Source organism: Tympanuchus pallidicinctus, unplaced genomic scaffold (genome assembly GCF_026119805.1).
Source record: "Tympanuchus pallidicinctus isolate F22 unplaced genomic scaffold, pur_lepc_1.0 scaffold1, whole genome shotgun sequence".
Taxonomy (NCBI): domain Eukaryota; kingdom Metazoa; phylum Chordata; class Aves; order Galliformes; family Phasianidae; genus Tympanuchus; species Tympanuchus pallidicinctus.
Genome location: NW_026294618.1, coordinates 32,569,967 through 32,585,925, shown reverse-complemented (window position 1 = coordinate 32,585,925; position 15,959 = coordinate 32,569,967). Strand labels below are relative to the sequence as shown.

Here is a 15,959-nt window from a genome sequence, read left to right as displayed (position 1 = left end):
TTTTGGAGACAAAAAAAAGACTGCTTGGAATGAGGGGTCTGTTTTTGAACTATTAAATGCCTCTGTACTTTTGTTTTCTGATTTTGGTAGTGATGGTTTACTGAGAAGAGAAGAATATTAGGGTTTTGAGGCTCAGAGATCTTCTGATTTATGTTTTGTCGAAGGTCATTTGGTCATTATGTCCTTTAAGGTCAATCCTAGGCCTACAGTGGAAATTATTATTCCCATACAAGAGAATATCGTCCATCTTGTATCTGCTTGCTTAGCATTAACTTGCATTTCCCAATGTAAGTGCTCTGTCAACAGGCTGGCATGAGAATCTGATGAAAAGACCATCATTATCCCAGTTTTTGTGATCAGATTTACAGCAGTTTACAGCAAGGACCACTTGGAACTCTCATATGTCATCCAGTGTAGTCCCTTGCTATTGCAGGTAACACGTCATGTATCATCAATTAGTCAAGCCCCACCTTAAAATCTCTTTAGTTCCTTGCATGATTCCTCTTTTTGGAAGACCAATTCATTTTTATCCAGTGGTTTCAAAGATGATCATTGGTGCATTCATCAAAATTCTCAGAATACTCTCAATGGAGAGTAAGTGTGCAGTTACCTGATTCTCTCTGTTCTCTATTAGTGATAGAGACACATAAGCCATTTGTGAATCTAGATTTGAGTCCTATAAGTACTTCACCACATGAATAATTGCCTCTCTTGGAAAACTGAGTTACATTGATCTGTTCAGAGTTGTTCAAATGTATATGCAGAATCAATGATACAGAACCAAGTTCAGCTTCTAAATGTTGCTGTTATTACTGATTAAGTCATTAGAATCTAAAGGACATGTGAATTTGTATCAGGTCAAAATAGTTTTCTTCAGTATTCTTTTCAAATAGAGAATCCTTTGCTGCCTGTCATTTAAAAACCAGCCTTAATATCTTGCTAATTTAAAGGCTTGTTCTCTCGTGGGTGCCTACTGACAATAAATACTTAGAAGGGATGCATCTTAAAAAGACTGAAGTGAAAGATAATTGCATTAAACCTTCTAAACATGCAGGAATCATTTAATACCAGAGACATAAACATCTATAGCATTCGCAAATTATGTTACTACATTCTTCAGTCAGTAGTTCTGCAGGCTACAGGAAAACTTTTTAATGGTGAAAGACATGGGGGACCTCAGTATAGTCTAGACAACTATTTAAAATTCTTATGATACTCTCCTTCAAAGCTCCAGCTGGAGAGTCAACAGTGCTGTGAGTTTCTGTAGCTTACTATTCTGGTCTTAAAGAAACAGTGCTGGAGAATGGCAATAAAGTAATAATAAACACAATAGGTCTTGCAAAATATTCCCCCATAAAACCTTGCCTTTCAAAATCGTTGCTTTGTTTAGTTTTGCTGTTGTATGAAATTTTTGGAGCATATTAACGCAAACATGTAACTTACAGGATTCAAGTTTGTTTTATTTTTAATTTTCTTGCTTTTTGGTAGGAGAAAGTGACTAAAGATGGTGATTTATTGTATTTTATTATGAAACTTCAGGGTCAGTAACTCTTTGTTTTCACGAGAAAACATCTGTTTTTTGTGGGTTTTCTTTTTGTTTTGTTGTTGTTGTTTTTTAATTTGATTCAGAACATGGGTAGTCTCAGCTTTTCTTCCGACCTCAGGTGGCAAAAGCTTGTGCTTAATCCCTAAGAACAGAATTCATTCTGACCCAGTAATGGCTGTAGAGATCTTTGAGGCCAGAGATCCCCACTGTAGAAATGCCTGGAATAATTTAGCAGTTTAAAATCTTCTGATGTTAAACTCCATTTTGAGGCTTTGAAAAAATTTCATTTCCCACCCAGCATTAAATAAATGAAATTTGCTTATTGATTATGTACTCTTTTAACAAGCAATCATGAGAAAAAGACAAGCAGAAATTGAAGGACATCCCTGCTCAGACTGTCATGGAAGGAAGGAATCTGGCAGAGATGTTCTCCAAGTATCTCATTGTTATTTGTATTCTGTGATTGTTTGTATGTCTCTGTAAGTCACAAGGTACAAATGAATGCCACATTTCAAATTATTTTCCTTTCATTTTCTTGGCTAGTGCGTTTATTGCCACTGTATTATTTTCTAAGCACCTGTTCCCTTTTTAATTCAGTCCTAATCTCTTGCCAAAATCTGAACACTGGGGTAGGAATGCAGTAGTTCTAATAAGCTATTTAAAATAAAAATAGTAGTTGATACTTTTATACTCCTTTATATGCACAAACTAATTATTTCTTATACCTCATGCAGGGAAGTATTTATTCTCTTTCCAGTTTTAACTGCCAGGAAGAAGAAAGAATTTTAAGCAGCTACTTTCTGAAGCTTTCTGGAATGTTTTCAAAAGATAACCCAGCAAAGACACCTGTTCACACTATCTAGTTTCAAAGTAATACTCAACAGCGTCACCTTCTCCTTTAACCTCCTCTACTTCATTCTTACGTTTTATTGTAGATCTCCTGTTTGGACCATATTTGTTCCATGTAAATATGAGCACACAACCAAATACCTCTCATTAAACACCTCCTTAATGCCTCTATTCTGTGTCATGCCCTCTCTGTCTACTCTGCACATCATTTTGGAACTTCAAATGGTATTTCCAGCAGCATTTGGTTTTGGTCTCTGAAGAAATAGATGTTCATGCAGGAGATGGCCCCGCTGGGCACTGTGGCAGTTGCTGGTACACGTGTTAAGATGTCCCAGCAGCTTCATTACTGCATCACAGTGTGCTCTGCTCATGTAGCCTTTGCTAGGGGAGACGCTTAAAAACTCTATTTAGGTCTGTGTGCTGATTTCTTTGGCATCACAAATGTAAAACATTGCAGGAGATGAAGATAATAGACCTTCACTTAGCTTACAGGCTTTGGCAAGTTTTCCTTGGGGATATAAATGAAACAGTTTGGAGACTAAAGCAGAAATAAACTGGAACTTCTCTCACCAGGCAATTAGCAGGTAGAGTGTTAAGAAGTGGTTGGCTTTGTTTCTTTGTTATCCCTGTACTTTTAAAGTACTTTGCTACAGTAGTTTTCAATACACTTTTTCCTGGCAGATTAAAGGTAGGGTGAGTTCTGATGCTACTCCATAGTTTACTGCATTAGCTGTACCTGTCTGTTTGGTTTTCTGATGCACCTAAGTGTAGGGTCCTCTTATGAGGTTAATGAGTTTGGACGAAGAGAAAAGGAAACATGTTCATTAAATTAGAATTCAGAAATACATTAACATACAGCATTAATAGTTTTGATATCTCGCCTGTCCTCTATCCTGCACATGACTGTATTGCTTATAGTGAGATTGTGGGTAGCGAGAGAAAGCCCAAATCACCATCAACTAAAAAGCAAAGTATGACAGCCTTGATAATGCACCACACCAACTATGAATATTTTGTGTAAACACTTGTCTATGTTTCAGTTATTAGCAAGAGATCCAGCTTTTTCCTCTTTTTCCCTATGCTTCCGATTAAGTTCCTTGTTCTCTTTTAACTTTCCACAGTGTTATGCCTAAGATCTAAATAATCTTAGCCTGCAATTTTTCTCCTATTTGGGGAAAAAGACAAACAGTCAGAAAACATAAGGAACAAACAGGAATCTCCAGCCAGACCCGGAAAGAAATTCTGGCTTGCAGATTTTATCTGCTGCTGGAACGGGAATGCAAGTAATTGTGGTCTGTTGTGTTTGGGGTGTTTTTTTTTCCTCCCTTTTCAGGAACCAATATGATCAAGACTGCGTATGCACTTGTCTCCTACTGTAATGTCTGAGCCATAGTGCAATTTGGAGGTGAATTCTCACTGAAGGAGTACTGTGTGGGTTTAGAGGAGAGGAACCGATTGATGCAAGAAAAATGTAGGGGTAGTGGTTAAAATAGGAAGACTGTGAGGAGAAAGAACGTGAGTTAATTTGGTGAATGTTTTGATATTAGGGAATAACGTTGGAAGAGTATGTTTATGGTAAAGGAAGAATTGGAACAAAAAAACAACTTTTTTTTTCCTCTGATTTGGAAGTCGCAGAACGTGAAAGTCACTTTCCTGTTTTAGAGAGTTCATGGTACTTCATGGCTAAAGGGGACAGGACAAGGAGAGGAAGAAAGGAGACAAATGCCAACTTAGAATCCAGCCAAGCATATTACTGTGCAGTAATGAAATAAAACTAGTCTTTCTCCTTCACATTTGTGAGCGCTTCCTTCTCTGGAAGGCATAATAGAATTGAAATACAATAGATAGGACACATAATAAATTACGTTCAGACAGTACCACCAAAGAGCATCTAGTTCAGAGCAGCAGACATGCAAGTGGCCAGAACATTGTCCATCTGGGTAAACCAGCATCTAGTCAAAGTCATACACGAGCTGATCTCAGCTCTCACAAATAGAAAGCTCCATGCCCTATCAGCTTATTTGATAGAGGTAGTGTGATGATACTGTGATTCAGATGGAAGGTTTCTGTGGCTGTTGTGTAGACCATAAAGGCTGTCATCTTTGCTTTTGGAAGAGCAAGTCACAATACCAAATTTTAAGTAATTGGGACAGTGTTAGACCTTTTTACAGCTCACTATATTGAGTTATATTTTAAAGTAGTGTTTCAAATGATGCCCACTTAGTTGGTGCTGTTTGGCTCTGGAATTAGGTACCACATGCATGGTTCTAGGTCATGGAAAATAATTCCACACATCTCTCTGTCTAGACCTTTCTTTTAAGAGATGTAGGCAGACTACACTTGTTGGTTTTTTTTTTTTTGTTTTTTGTTTTTAACATTTTCCTCATTGCTTAAATACTATAAGAGCTGCAGTTGCTGGATGTTGTAGCAGAAAGTGTGCTGCTCCTCTGTGGGGAAGTTGCATCTGAGTTTTGGTATGGATGGTGATGGTCACTTTACACAGGTTCTAAGGAGAACTGCAAAAATCCAGCAGAATCTTAGATTGAAATAACTTATCTGACCTGAAGCAAAGCAAAAGATGCTGTATGTTTGGAGGGATGAAATGACTGGCTATGCATTAGGGTGTGGGTCTTGGAAAAGTTGGCAAATACAGCCTTCCCCAAGTTAGCTTCTGCATATCTTTTGGTGGGGCTAAAATGTTTTTAGGGTCTGCATCATGTGCTCTTGTTTGGTTTGCCAAGGATTGATCTCTCCGCATGTCTAGTTTTAGGATACAGCTGGCATGATGTAAATTTACACAGTAGCTTGCAGTGCCTGGTTTGTTTTATGTTAACCTGTGTCTCCCAGCTGCCCATACATGAGGGTGCCTAAACACATCTTTTCTACAGCAGTTATAGCCATTTTGTGGAGAAAAGCGTGTGCTGCTGCTTGGATTGCCTGCTTACCTGAGGATTGATTTTCAGCATAGTAGTTACTACAGTAAAAAGTGAACATAATCTGTTGTTGACTAAGAAAATCCTAAATTCTGTGGGTTTTGTATCCTAGTTGGATTTGAGTCAGTAACTGCAATGCAGTATTGGTGCTAAATTCCATCCTCTACTGTGGTTTGCGTTCAGGAGAGAAACTATAATTAAGGCTAACAAAGGTAAATAATATTGCTGTTTCTGCATCTGTAAAAATGCTGGGTCCGAAAAGTAGTAATGCCTGCAGCAGAAATAAAAGCAATGCAGGCTACTGAAGAGGGCTTGGCAGAAAACAAAATAAAGGCATGAGTTTTCAGATCTTCTCATGTTGAGATGTAAGGAAAAAAAATGATGAAGAACATGGACCACTTAACTCAGGTATGCACATAAAATATTTTCAAGCAGGAAAAAAAAAAAAAATCAACAAAAAAAATTCATATACACTAAAACGTGCAGAGATTTTCTACTTTTTTTTTTTTTTTTTTTTTTTTTTTTTTTTTTTTTTTTTTTCAGCTGCTTATAGATTTTCCTCTTGAGATTGCCCTTCCTTGGGCAAGTTTCAACATCCATCTGTCATGTTAGGTAAAAGCCTAAGTGCACATGCTCAGCCTAGGACTTCACAGGTATCTGTTGTGTTTTTTTTCCCCCTCATTTATCTCTGTCACAAATCCAGTTGTCATTTGTATAAGAAATTTAATACTTTTAGGAGGGATTAGGTGAAAGAATGCTTATTTTGTAAATCCTGAAGGGGCATTACCAGATTGAGAAATCATTTAAAAAACAAATCCTCACTTTGGTTACAATTCCATGAAAAATTGAATTTAATGAATCTGATTCCCTTTCTGTTTGATTGTTACGGTTATCTTTCAGCTTTTTTCCATTTTAGACAGAAGAAGAAAGTGATTTCTCAAGGTGACATTCTCCTAATAAGTTTCTTTCTGCAGTGAAGGCTCACACCACATGCTTTTCATACCATAGAGGAGTTGAATTGCCCTTCTTAGCAGTACTGAGGAATTTGGCTTTTTAGATGATAGGTATACTGAAGCAACAAGCACAAACTGGAACAGAGTAGTTTCCCTCTGAACACCAGGAAGCACTTCTGTGCTGTGCAGGTAACTGAACACTGGCACAGGTTGTCCAGAGGCTGTGTAGTCTCCTCTTTGGAGTTGTTCAGAAGCCTCCTGAATGTGGACCAGGGCACCCAGTTCTCGGTGACCTTGCTTGGACAGAGGTTGGGCCGGGTAGACCCAGAGGTCTCTCGCCACCTCAGCCTTTCTGGGATTCTGTGAAGCCAAGTTTTCCCCATGCTTTTGTTGCTACCATTGTTTCTTTGTACTTCAGTTGTGCACTGACAAGAAGGATGTTTCCCAGAAGACCTTAGAGCTGCTTGAAACTGTTTCTGCTACCTTAAAAAGGTATTGGATACATGCTGAAGGAATAGGACTAGCAATAAGCGGACGGTAAATGGCCTTTAAGTTGTGCCTGGGGAGGTTCAGGCTGGATATTAGGAAAAATTTATTTTTGGAAGGAGTGGTGAAGCATTGGAACAGGCTGCCCAGAGAGGCAGTGGAACCATCCCAGGAGGTGCTCATAAAACATGTAGATGTTGTACTAAGGGATATGACTTAGTGGGGAAATACTGGCAGTAGGTGGATGACTGGACTAGATAATCTTGGAGGACTTTTCCAACCTTGGTGATTCTATGTGTATAATCAATGAATGTACAGATGTTAGAATTATGAAATATACCAGAGAGTTTGGCTAAGCAGGTTATTTTACCAAAAGGTAATAGATAGAAAGCTTACCTGTGTCCTGGGCTTGCTGTAAAACTCCAAAGGAGGGATCTCCAGAAGAGATCTTTCTCCACTGGCAGTCAGCTCTTAAGTGGGTCTAGGAGAGGTGGAGCCAGGCTCCAGCCCTTCTGGCAGCACAGGTGAATTGCCTTCTCCTGTGCTCCTGTGGCTGACTCATTGCTTGCCTCAATCAGAGGTTCAGGCTGTGATTCAGCAGTTCCCATACATTATGGAAACCTAGAACACCCATGGAAGTAAGAGAAGAGAATCCTTCACAAAATGTCCTTGCCACCCAGATCTGGGTCCCATAGATACTCAGCAGGTCAGACTGCAAAACTGCGTTTCCATGCATCCTAATTTGCAGGATTTGAACCTGCTAGGATAACAGTCTCACAACCTCTGCTTCTGTTGGCCCTATTGCCATGACCACATAGTTCTGTGCAGTGCTGTACTGCCATGTTTTGGTTGTGAGAGTTCTGGGTATATTTTATGTGGCATCTGTCTCCAGTAAAATTCTGGCATAATGTCAAGTCATGAGGGCCTTTATGCTGGTGCTAGACTTCACAGCTTCTTATTTGACGGGTTATTTAAAACTCAGTTTGTCCAACTGTATCTGTTCAGTCAATCTGTAATATTTTTTTTGTGACCTTTTGCAGAGAATCATATTTTTCTATTGATACTTTCATTTGAAATCGTTTGTTTTCATTGTAAAGTATTTAAGAATTACCAGTTTACGGGTGTGGGTACTGCTGCTGTGAGGACAGACTGGTTCTTCAGTTGCTGAGTCAGAAATGCTAGGAAAGGGGAGCTGTGTAAAAATTCAGCTGTGTAAAATGCTCGGATTCATACTCAAAACCAGACATCTCATTATGTGGCATTTAAAGCCATTTCCCTGTCTAAGAGGACCTGAAACAATTATTTTTGAGAGGTTGTGATAAGTGGATAAGTGGCTGTGGAGGAGATCTAAGAGTAGACAGCTCTACATACACAACCTGGGTGGCCTAAGAGGTACACAGTGACTTAATACTCAGCTCTCACCCCCAAAGCCTGGAATGTTGAAAAAAGAGAATGAAATGTCAGTGTAATTGAGGGCAACTAGAGTATAGGTGAGGAGCTTGCAACCTACTAGAGACCAACTTGAAGTAACTAAGCCCTATGCTGTCAAGGTAGTGGCATCTCTGGCCCCTGTGGTGTTCTTCTATTTTTTCTTCCTAGATTTGAGTTTAAAAATGCCTTTGCCCTTCCCTGGAGCAGTCTCAGATATCTAGGGATAATATGTAACAACTTGGTAGTCTGGAAAAGACAGCTACCTTTTTTTGAATCTGTGGTTTTCATAGGAAAGAGTGCAAATACAGCAATTAATGTGCTCTTAAATCTCCTTTTCGAGTCTCTGCTTCATGCCCAGTCATTCAAACTGGTGTCAAAATATAATTCTGGAATGGGTGTTTGTGCACGCACCCCCCAGCTGTTAGATGAGAACCAACATGTAAACTATGTGGTGTGGATAGGCAGGCAAATTCTTAAGTTTTGTGGTTGGACTTGATCTTTAAGGGCCTTTCCAACCTGAGCAATTCTATGATTCTAAGTTTTAGTGTAATTATAATAGTCATTGTCTGTAGCTGGTAATAGCTATTGGACGTAGCAGCTTCTGGTGGTGTTGCAGATAAAAGCTGTTGTGTCTCACAGAAAGCGGTGTTCTTTTGACTGTTTCTGTCTCTTGTTAGCAGGAATGGGAACACCAAACTTATTTTCAGTTGATTTTACCGGAAACCAGGTGTTTATAGAGCTGTGGCCAAGGCATGGTTTGAGTGCTTTAATTCTCCTACTCTTTGATCCATCCTTTACAGAGCTGAGATGAATCAGGTAGGATAATGGCTTTCTCTTTGCATTTATGCATGTTGTTGTTGTATTGGTGTGTTATTAAATACAGGGGTTTTGTAATACATGTAGAATCAGTGGTACTCACAGATGTGTTTATTTCACTCTGATTGTTGTTTCAGGGTAGGTGTGTACATAGGTCAGGGCATCTTGATTATAACTGTAATTGCAGCCACCCAAGCAGGTCCATTAGCTGGAATAATTGAGGCTTAAACTATAACATTTAGCGCTAGCTTTGGTGGCAGTACAAATCTGTCCATGAATTAAGCTTTGGCCTGAGGTTTTGAGTGTATGTTATCTTCCAAATCCAGCTGCACCTGTGGAAGAAAACGCTATTCTCAGCTTTTCACTGTTGTTCTAAATAGAGCTTAGTCTCTCCCCTGTGGTCTGCCAGCAGAATTGTTTCCCTCTCTTTCTTGTTTCCAGGATAAATCACTGAGGTTAGCGTAGACCAGAGTTTAGTTTACCAGTCCGATTTTAACAAACACTGAATAGAAAGCTTGAAAAGGCATTCTGTAGGGAGAGAGGAACTGCAGCAGAGGGATTCTGAACCTGTGAAGTTAATTGCTTCCACCAGTGCATCTGGATCTAGGAAAAGAGATCTGCTCACTTCTTCTCAGAAAAGATTTTCAGTTCCTGTCCATATGTGAATGGAATGGCATTACCTGTTACCTGTCAATTTTGAGTGGTAATGAATACAGCATTTGATGTTGATTACAGGCTGTAGCTTCAGTAGTGTGTAATCAGAATTTCCTCTACAGTCATTCAGTCACACTTGATTTCACACTAGCACCTGTGCAGAACCAAAGCATGGGAGTTTACGTCCAGATTATCTGCCTGCTATTGGTAAGATTTAAGGGAGCTTGTAAGTTGCTTTCTTCTAAAACAAACTGCAGTGTTATGAACCATGTGTGGTAGTGTTTAAAAATGAGTCTAATGCTCAAAAGAAACAACATAAAAAGTGTTTCATATATTTAATGCTCAGACTGGAGCCTGCTGGTGTGCAGCAGAAAAGAAAAAACAGAACAGTCATATTTTAGGAAGGGCTTATAGGTGTAGCAGGTAATTACCTTCTGAAACTGAAGCATCTGTAACTACTTCTCACTGTTTTCCTTTATAATCATGTAAGAGTAGACAGAAGTACAAGGGCTGCTCTGAAAGTAATGTCTCCTATTTTATTATGTTGGCCCACAAAGTCAGAAGCGGATGTTGGTGATACGGCAGTAGAGGTTGAACCTTCCTACCAGTTTTCCATTCCATGTGGTTGCTGTGTGACAAATGGCAGCAGAGGGGTGATCTGACACAATTGTGTCTGACATGAAAGTGTGGGTGAAGCAAAGGTGTGGCGTTGAATTCCTCCATGCACCCATTGACATTCACTGACACTTGCATAATGTTTGTGGAGATGAAAGAGTGAATGTGAGTGTAGTGAGGTGGTGGGTGCTGTGTTTCAGTAGTAGCAACGCTGGGTCACCTCCACTGCTTACAAGTTATGAGTGTGGCATGCAGACGCTTGTTCATCAGCAGTGAAAATGCATGGTTGAAGATGGTAACTACATTGAAAAGCAGTGTTTTATAGCTGAGAGTTTGTTCTATCCAATAGTGTTATTGTGCTCTTTGTATCCGTTGTAGTTTCCATGGCAGTAAAAGAGGCATTTCTTTTGGAGCAACATACGTACAGTTTTCCCTTTATACTGAACAGAAATTCTGTTGTATATGTTACACCTACTTCTGTTTAATTGTTAGAAGAGACATAGATGTTAGAAATTGCGTCCTCAATTTTTAGAGGCATACAAAGGGATCTTTTCTTTTACACAGTTCACTTGGTTTCTTTCCTCTAAAGGGAATAAAAACAAGAACAGTTTTAAACTTGGATGAGATTGAACTACTTTTTCTTTCCTTAGCCGAGAAAATAACTTTCTTCTGTTGCTGCATATCGTCTGTCTATTGTCAGCTCCACAAAACAGATTGTATGCACTGGATTTGCAGATTGCATTTCTTTAAAATTTATTGTTTCACTGCCTCTAGTCACGCTTCTGCTTCTCTTACACCAGCCCATTTGCCCAGTGTTACCATTTTGGGGAGAGCAGATTTCTTTGCAGCAGCTTCTGCCATCTGGAACCATCCTCTTTTATCTCCCTAGTTTGTCAGGACTCCAGAGCTTTTCAAATATATTCTGAAATTATAACCTTTTTCTTTTACCTGTTACTCATTGGGGTATGATTCTGTGACTCAGTGTCCTATTCTGAATGTACTGAATGTCTTCACCCCACTGTTGTTTTCTGTGAGGTTTTTATCATAAGAAGTCAGGAAAATTATTAAACGCTCCATGGAAGTAAATGTTCTGAGAGAGATTCAGAACAACTGAAACCTATAGCCCCATATCTACTTTCTCCCTACTGAGAAAAGAACATTGTCAGCCTCTGTTTTTGTAGCTTTCAGCGTGGTGTATTTGTTTGACCATGCTGTCAAGTTGCTTTTCCTAAATTCTCAGCATCATTTTCACATTATATGGAGAATGCTTAAGCTTGATATTTTGCATTTTCCTGGGAAAGCCGAGAGAGCACAGTTTCTAGAACTGAATATCTTAGTTTGAATTTCTTAACTTACCCTGGTTCTAAAAGCTTTTAACAAAGTTTTGTTGTTTATGAAAAACGTGACTTTATGAGATACATCCTTTGTATGGCTGTGGTGCTCTGTAGCTCCCGCTGTATAGGTATCTCTTTAAGATATTGAAAATGTGGAGTTTATGTTCATTCATTATGCAGCAATTTCTGGCACTACAGAAGATAACAAGGTGGAGTACTGCAATGCATTTGGTACTGTGACAGAATAAGATGATCATCTTAAGATGTACTGGAGAGGAAACGAAAAAATAACGTTACCTGTCATATAAGTAAGGACGCTGCAGTACAGAAGTCAGGTCTTAGCAGAGGTTTGCGATTAGCTATCTTGAGCCGTTGAAAAAAGGAAGCAATGTGTTTAGGTGTGGGCAATATCAAGAGCCTTGAATTAGGGAAGTGACTTTTTATTCTTAACTTAGTGATACACCTCAATTTGTAGATCAGGTAGCTGTTGGGTGCTTGATTTTTCTTCTGGAGTGCAGTGGCTGCAGTGAAATACTGCGTTTGTGAGCTTTGGTAGAAGACCGTAGCAAATGGACTGGTATGGTCCATTCTGCAAAGAAAATCTCCTGCTAAGTGAAGAGCTGGGGGAAAAGCACTCCCTCTCACTTGCCCAAGTCATAGGTTTGTAATTTTGAAACCAGTGTGCAGTGCCAGTCTGTGTTATCTAGAACATACAGCAAGCTCAGAACATCTGGATACAATAAAGGGAGTCATTTTACTTGTTTCATATTGAACTTTGGTTACGGAGGAATTTTTAAAGTTATTTACTTTGAATAGTTTTCATCCTTGAACATCTTCATGTGTTGCAGGTGGTTTTTTAAAGAACTTATGATTTCCATGTGTTAGCCCATTTTTTGTCAGCTCTGTCAATTGTACGAATGAGCTGATGTGCGTTTTCTCATTCGCGTTGATATTAAATGTAAATGCAGACACTGAAAAATGATTCCTTTAGACATTTTTCATTTTATTGGGCAGTAGGGGAGCCTAGAGTTTCAGGAAAACATTTTGTTGCAAATAATATTCTCAGAGAAGTGAATAAGTGCATTTCATACATTATAAAATATATGAAGTAGTCAAATAAATATATCCATTCTGATGATACCTCAGAAACAGGTACAAGAAGAGTCTGTAGTCTTGGGCTTGAAAAAAAAAAAGCTTAGAATCTTATGTCATGTATTAAAATGTTTATTGTCTTCCTAGATTTTTAAAAAATTCCTTTAAAAAAAAAAAAAAACAACCTTCTTTCTTCTGTTGTAGTTTAACTCAGCACCTAAACACAGCACAGCCTTTTGCTCACTCACCCCAATGGTTCCACCACGCTATGAAGGTGGTGGCTCTTCCCTGCTGAACGGCTGGCCTGATCCCAGGCATGCTTCCATCACTCAGCAACAACCAAAACATCATTGTGCTATTGATGTTGTTGCAGTTGAAACGAGGACATCTTTCTTGCCGTGCAAGGGCAAATTTGTGGCTCTGTCAAACTCAGTGTGAGTTTTGCCTATGACTTAATTTAGGCCAGGATTTCCTTCCTAGTCTGTGTTACTTATAACTTCTTTGCGTAGGTAAGAATTTACATTTAATTGTATATCTTTCTCTGTTCATCTGAGTGGCTAGATCATGAGAAAGGTGATAGGTGCATTGGTTCTTCTTACAATTTGTGTCTTTGAGGTTGAGAATCTTTGCCTAGTAGATGACAAATTACCACACAGGATGAGCCATTTCAAGCCTTTACAACAACCCTTGGTTGAGCTGACAGGAATGTTTGTGCTGGAGCAGCTTGCTGTTGGAAAGTGCTGATTAAACTGAGTGAAAAAGCACAATGGGAAGGTGTCAATATGATGCTGAAAATGCCAGGAAAATCTCAGGCTTCTATCCTGAGCAGCTGGCTGCATACTGGCCAGCTTTGTCTCCAGGCGTTTCTGGAAATTTATGTTGTACATGAAAATCCTTTTCTCTGATTTTTTGTTCCACTTTGGAAGAACAGAATGATTCAGAAATATGGAAGTTTTTGTGGCTCTCTGTTGTCCTGTCTCTGTAAATAAACTTTTACATGTAGTAACACTGCAGCTTTCTCAAAGGCTACTGCTAATTGTTGGAGTCTGGGCAACCTGATCTGAATGTGTACGTTTGGTGGCCCTGCTAGGCAGGGGGGTTGGAACTACATGATCCTTGAGGTCCCTTCCAACCCGGGTGGTTCTGTGATTCTGTGTGATTCTGTGATTCTGTGATTCTGAGTGGAAAAAGTTATTTAGGAAGTGATGTGACTTGATTTTTACCATTCTAGCCAAGAATTTCTGTTGCCATATCCCATTAGCACCTCATAGTTGTGTTATTTTAAATGTGAATCTTTCATATTAATGGTTTTCTGAGAAGCCTCTTAGATATGTTCAAACTTGCTTAATTTTTTACATCCTCTATGCAGACATATAACTCTCTATTAAACACTCCTTGGCCATAGGGTAGTTTTGCTTTTTCTTTGTTTACCCTCTGTTCCAAATGCTTGGTGATATCTTATGCTTTAATTCAGGTCCTTCTGGCTGATCATCCTTCCTGTGTTGCTTGCTTACAGTATCAAGTAGATCAGTTATTGACTGTCAGTTCAGAAAATCGAAAGCGATAGTAATTTTGTCACTTGAGTACAATTGAAAAGTTCTTTGAAGAAAAAAAGTGTCTCTATTCTTTTTCTCCTGTGTTTTTGTGTTTTTCAGGAGTCGGTTCTGTAACATGTAGTCTTTTTTATTTTGTCCTCACATGGCGGTATCTGTCCCATCTCTTTTTCAGTCCTTGTGATCTGCAAGATGTGGTGCTTGTTCCCAGTTCAATATCTGAAACAATTTCCTTGTCCGATAAGAATCCTGACGTATGATTGTGTCTCCAGTAGCGAACTACTTTCTAAGTTAGAATCTTTGGAGAGATAAATGTTAGGCAAAAAAGTGGTGGAAAAGTAACTGATTTCTAATATAGTATCTTCTCTCATCACACTAGTGGTTTTGGTTTTAAGTGAAAAGATTATAATAATATGTAATTTCAATTAAGCATCTTTTGTTGTTGTTGTTGCTGCCCTGCAGTATTGAGACTAACCACAGTTCTGTTTTTTCTTTTACAGGTTGCCTTTCTGAAGCTGTGAAGATCTCAGTTACCTATGTAGAAAACTCTTCTCAAATTCCCTTCCATCAGACATATACAGAAACCTTCCAATGGTGTGACACCTGAAAGAAAATCTCCTGGCAGTACAAAGCAGGATGAGCTATGGCACACATTATTCTTTCTATCTGGAAGAGATTCACAGCCAAAGACGGAGTTAGCTTTTACATCCAGTACATTCTTAGATGTTGTTGTAAGAGTGACTGCTCACATCAAGCTGGACTAAGTTGTATGTAGTCAATACTACCTTTGTCAGACAGTATTGGGAGTCCTAAAAAGACAGGCAGCAAAGAAGGGATCTAAAATATTTAATGTTATGGATGCTGAAGTGTTCTGTTCTTTCTTTGCTCTAATAAACTTAGAAGGCCGACTTTAAAATACATGTTTAACAATAACTAGATTTTGTATGTTTATCATGTTTATTATTTCTGCATTAATGTTTACCTTTCTTCTTGTGAGTGAAGAAAGACCATGTTCATGTTATATACTGTATGTAATATTTTGTGAAAGTGATAATGTTTTGAAGAATCAATGCTTGATGGTTGTTTGAACTAATTATTCCTTCAGCTTCAAAAAAGGGTATCCCCATGAGGGCTGCCTTTTCAGAAACTGCCAGAAATGAAAGATTATTGTCCATTTTTGCTCTGCGTGCTTACCTGTTTTTCACAGGAGTTTTTTCACTGGGCACAGAATCTGTTACCATTTTTGTTTTTGGAGTGAATTGGATTTCTGTGACTCCCCAGAATATGACTGAGCAATTGCACAGAAGTACTCCAACATTAAAATCTTTCCCAATCTGTTGAAATGACCCCTATTATGGTTTTGCAAATACAGAGCTATCTTAGGTCACAAAATATGTGCTTTTGGGATTAAGTCTCTGTCACATCCTGCTTCATTTGCTACTGTGGCCGTACAGAGTAAATCTGACATTATATTTGGTTGCAGAGTGATGTGCGTAGAAACTTCATCAGTTTTTGGGAACAAGGAAAAGCCTTCTGGAGATGAAGAAACATGCATCAGCCCCATCCTGCCGTGCTCCTGCTGTGGCAGTGCTACAGCTGAGCAAAATCCTGCAAATCCTAAGCAAATCCTGAGGGAGCACCAAGCCCAGCATGTACACTGATAACACTGAGCCTTTTAGGAGCTTGCCTCCTGCCCT

General features: G+C 39.0%; 1 protein-coding gene across 4 annotated transcripts in view; it reads left to right on the top strand.

The window, feature by feature from the left end:
• The window catches only part of UBE3D (ubiquitin protein ligase E3D), a 75,869-nt gene extending 60,671 nt beyond the window's left edge, over positions 1-15,198 (top strand). For 2 of the 4 annotated variants that reach the window (XR_008206705.1, XM_052682811.1), the window contains one exon: positions 14,763-15,198. Coding sequence is in view for 2 of the 4 variants with exons in the window: in XM_052682811.1 (XP_052538771.1) it covers positions 14,763-14,783 (21 nt within the window). In the remaining 2 variants the exon portion in view is untranslated. Of the gene's footprint in view, positions 1-306; positions 434-10,847; positions 10,923-14,762 lie in introns of those variants that run through there. The other 2 variants (XR_008206703.1, XM_052682847.1) reach the window with 2 other exon arrangements.
• Positions 15,199-15,959: the final 761 nt, after the last annotated feature.